The sequence below is a fragment of the Nuphar pumila genome, chromosome 6 (genome assembly GCF_984573655.1).
Source record: "Nuphar pumila chromosome 6, dmNupPumi1.hap1.1, whole genome shotgun sequence".
Lineage (NCBI taxonomy): Eukaryota > Viridiplantae > Streptophyta > Magnoliopsida > Nymphaeales > Nymphaeaceae > Nuphar > Nuphar pumila.
The window spans coordinates 48385939-48398375 of record NC_143254.1 but is presented as its reverse complement, the minus strand read 5'-3'; the positions used below and the strand labels follow the sequence as shown (position 1 = coordinate 48398375).

General features: G+C 40.7%; 1 protein-coding gene across 1 annotated transcript in view; it reads left to right on the top strand.

Annotated features, from left to right (window-relative positions):
- The window catches only part of LOC149834797 (DCL-like protein), a 92417-nt gene extending 80308 nt beyond the window's left edge, over window positions 1–12109 (top strand). The window contains exons 2-3 of the mRNA XM_090011563.1: window positions 11009–11123; window positions 11697–12109. Of these exons, the coding sequence (XP_089867689.1) occupies window positions 11009–11123; window positions 11697–11861 (280 nt within the window). The 3' untranslated portion in view covers window positions 11862–12109. The remainder of the gene's footprint in view (window positions 1–11008; window positions 11124–11696) is intronic.
- Window positions 12110–12437: the final 328 nt, after the last annotated feature.

The following is a 12437-nucleotide window of genomic DNA, read 5'->3' as shown; positions in this document are numbered from 1 at the left end:
CGAGTATAAATTCTGTGTTTTATGTGTTGTGCCTTATTGCCTGATTATTTTATTTTATCGATCTTTATCATATTTCACTATTCACCCCCCCTCTAGTGGGATAAATACCCTGACTTGTATTTTGACCAATTTATGCTATAGAAATTTCGCGGACGAAATTATTTTAAGGAGGGTACGATGTAATATCAAAAAAAAAAATTTGGTTTGGGCCGGATCCGGACCCGACCCGGGCCACCGCCCCTCGCTGTCATTAAAAGACAGCGAGGCAGGCGGGAGGAGGGTTACGAAACCTCCCTCACCGCCACTCGCTCTCTGTCTCTCTGTTTCCCTCTCTCGCTCGTCCACGGTCACCGACGCCGGCGACCCCCGACAGCCGCCGCCACCGACATCGGCGACCCCCCCTTTCCTTCCGGCGAGCTCCTCTTCGGCGAGCTTCCTCCGAAAACCCCCTGGTACGCCATCGCTTCCTCTTTCTCCCTCTTTTCCCTCTCCGTCTCTTCTCTCTCTCCCTCACTTCTCTGTGTGGCCACGGGAGGGGTTAAACCCCCTCCCTGTGCCCCCTTTTTGCAGGGGAGGGGCCCAACACCCCTCCCTGCTCTCCGTTATGGTAGGGGAGAGGGCTGAGCCTCCTCCCTTCTTCTGTTACGGCAGGGGAGGGGCTGAGCCCCCTCCTTGCTTCCGTTATGGTAGGGGAGGGGCCGAGCCCCTCCTCCCTGTTCTTTGCTATGGCAGGGGAGAGGCCGAGACCCTCCTCCCTGCCCCTTTTAGTTGCGCCAGCAGGGGCCATTGGCCCCTGCCTTTCCGTGTGCCAACAGGGGCCGATGGGCCCCTGCCTTCCTTTTTGCGAGTCAGCAGGGGCTTATGGCCCCTGCCTTTCTTGTTGCCAACAGGGGCCATCGGCCCCTGCCTTGTTGCCAGCAGGGGCCGATGGGCCCCTGCCTCTCTTTTTGCCAGCCAGCAGGGGCTTATGGCCCCTGCTTTTCTGTTTGCCAGCAGGGGCCATCAGCCCCTGCCTTGTTGCCAGCAGGGGCCATCGGCCCCTGCCTTCTTGCCAGCAGGGGCCGATGGGCCCCTGTCTTTCTTTTGCCAGCAGGGGCCATCGGCCCCTGCCTTTCTTTTGTTGCCAGCTGGGGCCGATGGGCCCCTGTCTTTCTTTTTGCCAGCAGGGGCCATCGGCCCCTGCCTTTCTTCTTTTGCCAGCAGGGGCTGATGGCCCCCTGTCCTTTGTGTGCGAGCCTATACCCTTGGCCGACAGGCCCGGGAAATCTTTGGAAGCTACATCGTGATGGGGACAGATCATTACAATTGTTGGTCTCCAACGAGGAATTCCTAGTAGCGTGAGTCATCTGCTCGCATGGGCTACATCCCTCTTTTGGCAGCTAGAGTCTTTTGATCCTGCCCCATCTTCTTTTTGAGTCAATTGGGACGGTTGGCCCCAACCCTATGTATCGGAAAAGTCGAGTCTTTGCCTTGCTTTTGCTTTTGTCAGAGTTTGCTTGTTAATATCGCATATTTGCAGCTACGACGGATCCCACTCGCACTCCGCGACCCGAGCCGTCAATCGTGTACGTCCGCCGACGTCAGCAAGCTCGTAACCCTCCAAGGTAGGGGAAAATTGCACGGAAGACTTGGATAATTGAATTAAGTTCAATTGAACTAAAAGCGACCATTGAATGAATATATATATATATATATATACAAATATATATATATATATATATATATATATACGAGTATCCACTTCACTCAAGGATGCGGTTTCGCAATCCTTGCCCTTTACCTTGCCGTCGCGCTCTGCGCCTAGGCTCTTGCTTTTGCATATGTGTTGGTATTGCCTTGCTATTGCAGATGACGTGCAGGTTCTTGCTCTTTGCGGATGCCTTAAGGGCATCCTCGTGGAGGATGCAAGGAGCATTTACCACTCTCCCTCTTGCGACAAGAGTTTAGTCGGGAGCGAGCGAACTTCTTAGCGGGTGTTCTGTTGAGAAACCTGTATCCCGTCTATCGAGGCCGGTATCGAGTCATGCGAGACATGTAGATACCCCGATAGCGGATGTGATTCGAGATAATCACATGCATCATGTTGGCACAAGGTACTGCTGTTTCAAAAGATAGAGTAAAGTTGATAAACTTTACACCTTTGTGAAACACTCTTGTTGAGGCTTCTATTGAGGAGCTATACCCCCTTTATCCTAGAGTACTTGTAGTCGTGCACGACACGTCTAGTACTGCGATGATCGGATGAGACAGTCGTGCGACCTCGAACAACGCTAAATGCAAACTGTTGTAATCACATAAATGGCCTCACATTCGCCTTCACAGGAAAGATGCTCGAGTGGTTTAAAGACCACAGCATAGAATGGGTCGTTAGTTAAGCAACCCCTAATGCACCCGTTCGCTTCTGGTTGTCTGTCAAGGGAGAGGACAGATCGGTACAAAAACTCCAATGGACAGGTTGTTAACAACCACCCCACGGGCAAAGATCCGGCCTCCCCAGTCATTGGAGTTAGGGGAAAGGGGCTACAATAGTTAGCTCAACACTTCTGCAGAAGTTGGATGCATCCGTGGCACTACTTTTCAGCCTCTGGGGAATCCTCTCTCTGCTAAAGCCGTCTCCTTTGGAGCGGACTCAACTAGCTATTCGGGTTATTGAAAATACATAAAATAATAGACGCCCGAACTAGTCTCAGTTGTTTCTATGTTTTGCCTGCGCGTACCCGCAGGCCAGTAATATCGGAACATAAAGTCTGTTCACATTGGTTGCTGGGCCGTGAGACTTGCCTGCACTACTGATTCTCTTGCACTACTGATTCGCTGTACTACTGATTCGTTACACTACTGATTCGCTGCACTACTGATTCGTTGCACTACTGATTCGCTGCACTACTGACTCGCTTGCACTACTGATTCGCTTGCACTACTGATTCACTTGCACTACTTATTCACTTGCACTACTTATTCGCTTGCACTACTTACGCGTTTGCACTAGTTATCTGCATGCATTGCTTACCTGTTTAACTGCATATTTGCTTTAAACAGCGTAATCTACTGAATTAAATTGCATAATTCAGTTCCTTGTAGTCTCTCTTGTGCACCTACTAGTTTTTCGCGAAACTAACCCATTCTATGGGTACAGGTGATGATTAGGTACACCACAGGCGATGGCGCGATGGCAAGATGGCTCCAAGACGTTCTTCTTCCTGCTCTTAGCTCGCGTCTTGTTGTTTGGGGTTTTGTAACGGATTTTCCTTGGGATATCCGAATTTTGTACTATTTGGAGAACTTCTTAAATGAAAGTGGCTTTTTCAAGTGCTTGCAAGTAGCATGTGTTGTGCGTTTTGGTTCTTTTAGCTAATGCGCTCAAAGTTGTCAGCTTGCCTTTTTGAAATTAATAAAAGTATAGTCTTCCGCTGATTTCGTAAACCATCTCTGAGATGAAGAGATTCCTTTTTAGTCTCTTGTCTGTTTTTTTCGAAAGGTTTGCAAGCTTGAAATTTTGGGGTGTTACATAAAAAATATATGAAATTTATTGAATAAGGGCTTGAAAAGCCATGGGTTACATAGGGGATTACCCCTCTATTTATAAGCAAAGGAGTGAGAAAAGAGTGAGAGAGAGAGAGAGGGCATTGGGAGGCCCAAAAAGGACTCGTTGGCCCCCCAACGGTCACATTTGTGACTGTTGGGGGTCCAACGACTCTTAGTTGGGACCCCCAATGCAATTCATTTACAATCAAGAAAAGGAAAAAGAAAAATAAGAAAAGAAAAAGGAAAATAAAAGAAAAGTAAAAAGACTAAAATGCCCCTGTTGGGCAGAATTACAGAAATACCCTTTATCGGGTATGATGTGATATATATATATATATACACACACACACACATGATTACATATATTTTAACACCTCGTCCATAAGCTACCCTTGTGGCCAAAACATCTTGTGTCTCTGTGTGCACATATGATTCTTCAGAGAACCCTTTTAAGTTCATCTCATATTGTAGAAGTTTTGCGCGTAGGTCTTCAAATCTGGGCAGATCAGGTAAACACAATAAAGAAGTAACAATCATATGGTAGTCAGGTCTCAATCCACTCAGAGTTTGTTGGACCATACCTTTATCATTCACTGCACACCCAACAACTACTAGTTGATCTGTAATGATCTTCATTTTGTTCAAGTACTCCATGATAGTCATGGAGTCCTTTCTCAACATCTGAAATTCTCTTTTAAGAAATATTATCCTAGCCTGAGAAACATGTAAATATGTTTAAACTAATCTGTCTTAAAGTTGCATGATTGTACAATCATCTGGAATTGCCATAAGCATCTCTTGTGACAATGTAGAGGTAATATAAGCAACTAACGCCTGATCTCTTTTCATCCAAGTTACAAATTCTGGGTTTCTGACATATACTGTGGTAGATGCTCCTTTACTGTCATTTTCTTCTCGTGACATAAACTCTGGAGGGACTGAAACAGATCCATCCAGATGTTCAGAAAGATCCTGACTCCTAATGAAAGAAATGATCTACCTCTTCCAAGTCAGGAAATTGGAATTGTTTAATTTTTCAGACACGAGTTGACTAAGAAAGCTTGAAGAAATACCAGACTGAGAAGGAAATGAATCCATGTTTCACAATAAGAAGAATATGTCCAGCATACAGCCCGGTAATAGCTAAAGAAATCAGTATATCGAAAGGCAACCTTCAATCTCAAAGAAATTCCTGCAGCCTCTTCTTTTTTTTTTCAAATGCAGGCAGTCACGTAGATGACTAAAGTAATTGGAATCTAATTTCTTTTTGCAAAATAGACTATATCAGGCTATGTGAAGGACAATAGACTGTAAGAAAAAGTACAGATCTGAAATGAAATCACAAATCTGGTATTTAATTTAGATCAGATATTGAATTCTGATCATATCTATAATTATCCAGATTTGATTAAATTAGGTGAGCACTAAGTAAGAAAATTTAAAATGAACACACAAGTAAAGGTCCAGATCTGATATTGATTTAGAGTTGTTTAAGAGGGAAAAGAATGGAAATGGAAAATGGGACCAGATCTGATCAAGAAAGGATCAACGAGGTTGATAGGCAACAGAATACGTGATCAGATCTGATTCTGATCAAGAAGATGGTTTAGAACTAGGTTGAGAATAAAGAAGACAACACATAATCGATTAATAACAGAGAAACGTGATCAGATCTGATCAAGAAGGTGATGCAGAAATATTTTGGGAATTAAGAAGGCGACACATAATTGATTAATGATAAAAAACGTGATTAGATCTGATTTTGATCATGTCTGATCAAGGATGAGAAGCAGAAAGAGATTGGGAATCAATTTTTTGACTTGAGAGACTGAACGATCTTTCTGGACATACCTTTTGGAAGCAATCCCAGATCCAGCTCTAGCGTGGCTCTGATACCATGTTAGATTTTATAAAATCCAGAGTTTTATCATGCGTGAAGAGTGAAGGACAGAAAGAGAGAGGAGCTGCAGAGAAATCCTGATTCCCAATACAGGAATCGGCTGCTAATTTTCTCATTATATGTTGTTACTAATACAAAATTTAGGGTACTAAAATACCCTTTTACAACAAGGAATAATTACATATGTGCCATTAATGAAAGGGAATACATGATTAAGGGTCAGGACCCTGACCTGATATGGACAAAAGCAGGTCTTTTCACAACCTAACGCTGAACCCAGCATTGGACGTGAACCCTATGGCAATCAAGCTAGTCGGTCAGATCTGTTTTCAAATCTGATCGAAACCCAGCGTCACCAGCCTGTAATTGCTGGCCTGCATGTTCTTCATAGGTTTCATGTAACATGCGCCCTTCTTGCGTTAATTCATACCGTTCAGTTTAATTTGTTTATTGCATTGCATCATAGGTTGTTTTAAATTTTTAATTCCTGGCAGTTAGATTAGTTTAGTGCATCATTGCATATTAGTTTGTTACATCAGCCTATTTCATATCAGTTAGTTAGTTTGAGTTGATTGTGATTTTTCATAACTAACCCTTTTGCTTTAGAAAATTGTTCCCTTTTGTTTTCGTTGTTGTTTTTGTTTTTTTGTGTTGTGCAGGGAAACCTTTGTGTGTGCGAAGTGCCCTCAGAAGAGCAATGGGAATAAAATACTAGTAGCATGTTTGTTTAACTGAAGTAGTGCATTGCAAAGGGACCAGACCACAAGCAAAGAAGACCCTTTTTCTTTTCTTTTAGTTTTTGGATCATTTATTTTTAAGTTAAAATTATAATAAGGCTTGTTATTCTTTGAGCCCTCTGCAGAGGGTAGCATATTTAATTAATTTATTTGTTTATTTATTCAAGGCAATAAAGTTCGTCTTTGTGTAGGGTACAAAAGAATTTAAACCCGTTCCCCGACCTAGACTTCACCACTTATGTGAGCCGGTTTTTATAATTTGATGCACGGTTTACACGAGCAATTTTATTGAAAAAATATCTTTTAAAAATACTTTATCAAAAAAGTTGCATCAATGTCTAAAAAAAACTTCAAAAAAAACCTAGGCGGCAATATAGGGCCCCACTGCCCAAACCTGGTCGCCCAGGCGGTGGGGTTGCGCTTAGGTGCCGCCTTTGAGAACTAAGCTCTATGACCTTGCCCAATCAGCTTTTTTGACTGGCGATCCTGCATCAAACATTCATTTGAAGAGGAGATATTACAACCATAATCAGATATTTGAGATACGGATAAAATATTCAAATTTAATTTAAGAATGTATCTAATTTTTGAAATGAGAAACTTTTTTGAGTTCGAAAGATCTTTTTCAAAACTTCCTATTTGATTTCAAGAGGTGTACCATCGGCCGTAAACACTTTTGACACATTTGAGTTGCTATAGCATTCAGATAAAATATCATTGTTTGGGGTCATGTGAAAAGATGCATCAGAATCAAGAAGCCAAGGAATCTTACTTGAGTCCGAATAAAGTGATATTGCGGCCCCAGCTGAGGAAGATGACCCTCTAAAAAGCGGTTGAAGGGCTTCAACTAATTGAGCTAGAGACATGCTTCCAATAGATGATTCTTGAGGTGTGGGAATGTCCTTGTCCTTGTCCTTGTCCTTTGATTCTTGAGGAGAACCAACCTGCTTTTCAAATGTCCATTTTAGTTTAGGACATTGAGGCTTAGTGTGTCCCGGTTCATGACAAAAATAACAAATGGTTTTCTTTCTTTTATAGTCATTTCCTTGTCTTCTATAGTGAGGTGGCTTATATGCACAAACATAGTTTTCCGGTCGAAAAACAGCTAAGACCGAGTCATCTTCACTTTTGTTTACATGCTTTTTCAATCTATTTTCTTCCATACTCAACTCTTCTATAGTGTCTTCAATAGAGGACACTTTTTGTGTATGGAGAAGAATAGACTTTATAGATTCAAATTATGGCCTTAGACCATTAATGAATTGATAAAAATGTTCCACATCTATTTGCCTTTGGCAGAGTTCTATGCTATGTCACATGGGTGTGGGTGCGGCGATGCGACACTTTCAAAAAACTTGGGTGCGGGAGGGCATATATATATATTCTTGATAGTCTATTTAGTGGAAAACATGCATTAAATTAGGTATCTTTAGTTTTATGTTTAAATGGGTTTCTAAAGAGATCCAATTAAAATTAACATCTCCAATGCCGATTCTTGATGATATACGATACAAAAGATGTAAGAAGAATACATATGTAGAATCTCCAATGCCGATTCACTCTGATGAAGAGACTTATTTCTCATTCTCATTCATTAAACAAATGAGGAAAAAGGAGAAGAGAATGATATACAATGACGAAGGAAATGTGAATCTCTCTCAAACAAGCAAACAAGCAAATAAATATATAATATTACTGATAAAAATGAGTTTTCTATTTAAATATAAAAAACAATTAACACGAAGAAAAGAATGTGTGAATATATATTTGGTAAAAGGGTAGTAGCATTTGGACTGTTTGTTTTCTTGTGCCTATTTTGATACCAAGAAGAAACTTGTTGCAGAAACCAACTATTTGTTAATCAAGATGGCAACTTCTCTTTGAACATTTAGAGACGAGGGGAGAGAGAGATTGAGAGAGAGAGAGAGAGATTGAAGGAGAGAACAAGAGAGACAGAACGTACCGGACTTTGGTGGTCGGTGGTAGCTCGAGGTCGTCACCGGCGTCGGGGTCGGGAGACGTCGTCGGGAGGATTAGGGCAAAAAATATTTGCCCTAATCCTCCTTTCCTCAGCCTATTTCATCGGGCGAGTTTTTTATTTTTTAAAGTCCAAAAGTTGAACATATATGACCCTGGGTGCGTTGACCGCACCTAGGGTTGGGTTGACCGCACCGGGTGCCGCACTCGCACGTGCACCTGCATTGCGTCACGTCGATGCGGGTGCGGCACCTGGTTGGCCGAATCTCTATGACATAGGTCTATGTTTTCGGGACAATGCCACTTTGGCTCTAGAAGTGTCAATTTTTTCCAAAGTTCGGACTGGTCATTATAGTATTCTCTAATAGTTTTCTCCCCTTGAACCATAGTCCGAACTTTCTGTTGCACATTGTATACATGTGCAATATCTTTAAGAGAATACATTCTTTTAAGATAATCCCAAGCCTTGTTGGCATGCTCAAATTTGGCAAGGCTTAAGCATTTTTTTACATCTACACTATTAATAAGCCAAGACATGATCTTGGCATGTCCTATCTCCCACTCTTTTCACTTCTTTTCATAAGTGGTTATAGCCTTAGATTTCTAATTTTCGGTTAGCGGAACCTCTTTCTCACCCTCTACCTTAGTGAGAACTAGCTTGGGTTCCAGATCGGATCCATCTACTAGTCCCCACAATCTCTTTCTCCAAATAAGGTGCTTCATGATAGAAGCCCATGTTACGGAATTGAAATCATTGAATTTTATGGGTTTAATGGTGACATTATCATTGTCATCCATTTATACAACGGCTAAGAGAGGAAAAAGAGAAAGATAAAGAGAGAAGGAAGAGAGGAGAGATAATGAGCACAAGCACTCTTCTACCAAAGAATTTTACGATCACTTGAACACTTGCAAGATCACCAACACTTTTGACTTTTGAGGAAGATACTTCAAATGAGCTTCAACACTTTCAAGCTTTGATACCATGTAATGAAACAAGAAGACTTCAATCACGAACCAAAAGTTCTCCAATCTTCAACGAAGGTGTTCTCTCAAGGAACACATATAACATCTACAAAGAGAATCACAAAGTGTTCCATGGGATCACTCTCACAAACTCCACAAAATGGATAAAAATATAATTTATTTAACAAAGAGAGTGTGCCAAAAGGCTTACAAAACAAAGGGGAGAACACCCCTATTTATACACAAGGGAAAGAAGTGGGAGATTAAAAGAGAGAGAGAGAGAGAGTAGAGAGGGAGAAAGACTCCCATCGGCTAGAAATTCTAGCCGTTGGGAGCAGTCAAACTGAGTTTGATTGTGCCCAACGGCTAGAATTTTTTCCTATATTACATATATTATTTATATGTTTAATAAATATATATGTAATATATATTGTATATATACAAGTATAAATTTATGTACATTTTAACACAACATTGTGATGTGTTTCGGCTAAATGATGCTTCAACTGAAAGATACTACCCGAAAAATTATGATGACAATAATTGCACTCGATTTTCAATCGGTTTTCACTCACTACTTGAGTTCCCCATTGTCACGCTGGATCATCTAAAGCCATCTTCCTAAAAAAAATTCAATGAGAAGCAATGAATACGGATTTGTTACCTTAACCCACTCCCTTGAGTAAAAAAATGATGAAAATGCACTCTTACGTGAGAAATCTTTAAAGGCCCTCTCTTGCGCACGAATTGGCATCCAAATCATTTTCACGCCTCTTAGGGTGTGTGGGTTCTCCTCTGAAGGCCTCTACAAAAATGAGAGAATCAGCCCTAGGGAGGTTTTTAAAACCCAAAATTAAAAAGATCGAGTTTTGGCCTTTTTAAAGTGCGTTAGATACGTATCGTATCATACACCCTTTATCGTATAATACAGTGCGATATAGGACTGTATCATACGATATAACCGATATGGATATGATACACACTCGTATCGCGATACAAGTGTGTATCGTATCGAGTTAGGCCTTAGTTATGATAATCGTACGATACAGTACGATACTTATAACATTGCTATATAATATTCTATTAAATAAAGCTGCAGTTATGAATATACTTGTCCAGAGTTTTGTGTACTTAAATGCATGACATGCACTTATGCTCAAGTCACTACACTTATTTTTATAGTTAGAACTCTCCCTAGAATGATTATCTAAAATGGTTCTGGAATTAGGTTTCCATTTCAGCAGAATTATGACTTTCATTATGCTACTTCTGATTTTCTTTTCCTTGAAAAAGCAAAATTAGCAGACCTAGTATGAACGTTTCCATCTCCCTGGGGGTCCTGATTCAAACTTGTAATCCCTCTTTTATGTTCTCTATAAAAGTTGTGATATATTTTTCTTTTACTGAAACCTCGTGTGGCTTTTGTATCAATTCAGCTAACTATAAAGACTGATCAAATGTGAAGCTTCTTGAATGGGTTTTCTTTGTCACGTTCCATTGAATTGCTCTTTATCTCAGATAAGTTGTGGGTTCTCTGACGACTAAATGTACAAGAACCATGTCTTGTTGGTATAGAGTTCACTTTTGCTTGTTATATTGATTCCCTCAAGGTAGGAGTTTGAGTAAACCAAGAATGCACTCTTGTCAGTTTGTGGCTCTTACCACACCATGTTGATGAATCAACATTGTTTGGCACTTGGCAGTCATTCAAGCTGTGTATTCCTGAGACTCGCTAGATATGGGTGCAAACCACTTTCAAGCACTCGCTATTATTAACATAACGTAATCTTGAATTATGTGGCATTGATAATGTTGGCTTCTTTATGTGACCATTAGTGTACACTAGGTAGTCATTTTAGTTGTACATTTTCCTTTGCCCATGCTTTCCATTTTCTTTTGGCAGGTATGAAAATGGGAGTTGCCTAACAGCTCAAGATGAGAAAGAAGTTGTTGAGAAGCTTCTGGCTTATCATCCTCATGGGAATGACAAAATAGGCTGTGGTCTAAACTCAATTGTGGTAACTGGGAAATCTGTTAGCCTGTTTTTGTCTTTTTTTTAGATGAAATAAAATTAAACTTTAGGTGTTTTGTAAATTGGCCGGAATCTTGATGGTTCTTTCTGTCTTGCCAGTATAATTAAGCTAATCCCCAAAAGAATCTAATTATTCTCTTTTCTCTTTATTTGGTCACATTTTTCTTTTAAACATCCAAGTCAAGAAACCTATCTGAGGCCATCAACTTCGATGGGCGGATTTTTAGATTTATTAAGAGAATTTTCTTGCTTTGTTATTTGTTCGGTTATTGGATGTTAGCATCTCATGCAGAAACTTTATGAAATGCCCGTTTTCTGAATCCAGACTCCTGGTATGTTCCTTAGAAGTCAAAAATATAGTATTATCAATAATGAAAGGAATCTTGCTTCCCCATGTTTCTTTAGTACTGTGATAATCATTCTTGAAAGTGTAAGAAATCATTGCATTGCATTGTAGCATTTAATGAAGATTGTGTATTGAATTCTAGACCTTGTTTCTCACTGATTTATGAATTAGAGTGTGTATTTGGAATGATAGCAGACTTTTTCTTTCTGGAAGGTTGACAGGCATCCTCAATTCAGGCAGTCAAGGTGCTTGTTTGTTGTACGGACAGATGGTGTATGGGTCGACTTTTCATATCACAAATGTATCCAAGCCTATATTCGTGAGAAGTATCCATTTTATGCTGAAAAATTTATCCGAGGACATCTTAAGAGAAAGTAGCTGAGTTGGGTGAGTTTCAACTATTTTTTCTGTAAAATTTCGGATTCATTGTCATAATTTGTATGGCGACAATTTTTGTGTATACTATTAATTTCATGTGTAAAAGGGTACACATCTCTATTGGAAGACCTGTTGGATCTTTTCTGTCTGAGCATGCCATAATGGGCTGTACCACATGCTTAACACGAGCTGCTGGGCCATTGTGTAGGTGCTTTTCAACTTAAAAATCTTTAATTTCAGCCCAGCCACTGATTAAGTTTCTTGGTATTGTAATTTGTATGAGTTAGCCACTGATGTGTTAGCCCCAAAACAGGTGTGTGCGCGCACAGGCACGCACACTGGTGCTTGTCCCAATGTAATGTGCTAAGTGGTAATTAGATATCACCTTGTCCCTTAGGGCGCATTTAAATCCCTCATATCTCAAATCTGAGGGAGATCCTCGGATGCATCTCAGACACACAATATGAGATCCCTTGACTGATGCTGCTTAAATCTTGATGTGGGGTCCATGGCACATCAGCAAGCCTCATGCCGGCTCAGATCCTTGGAACCAAGCTCTCTGAGGGTTTTGAACAC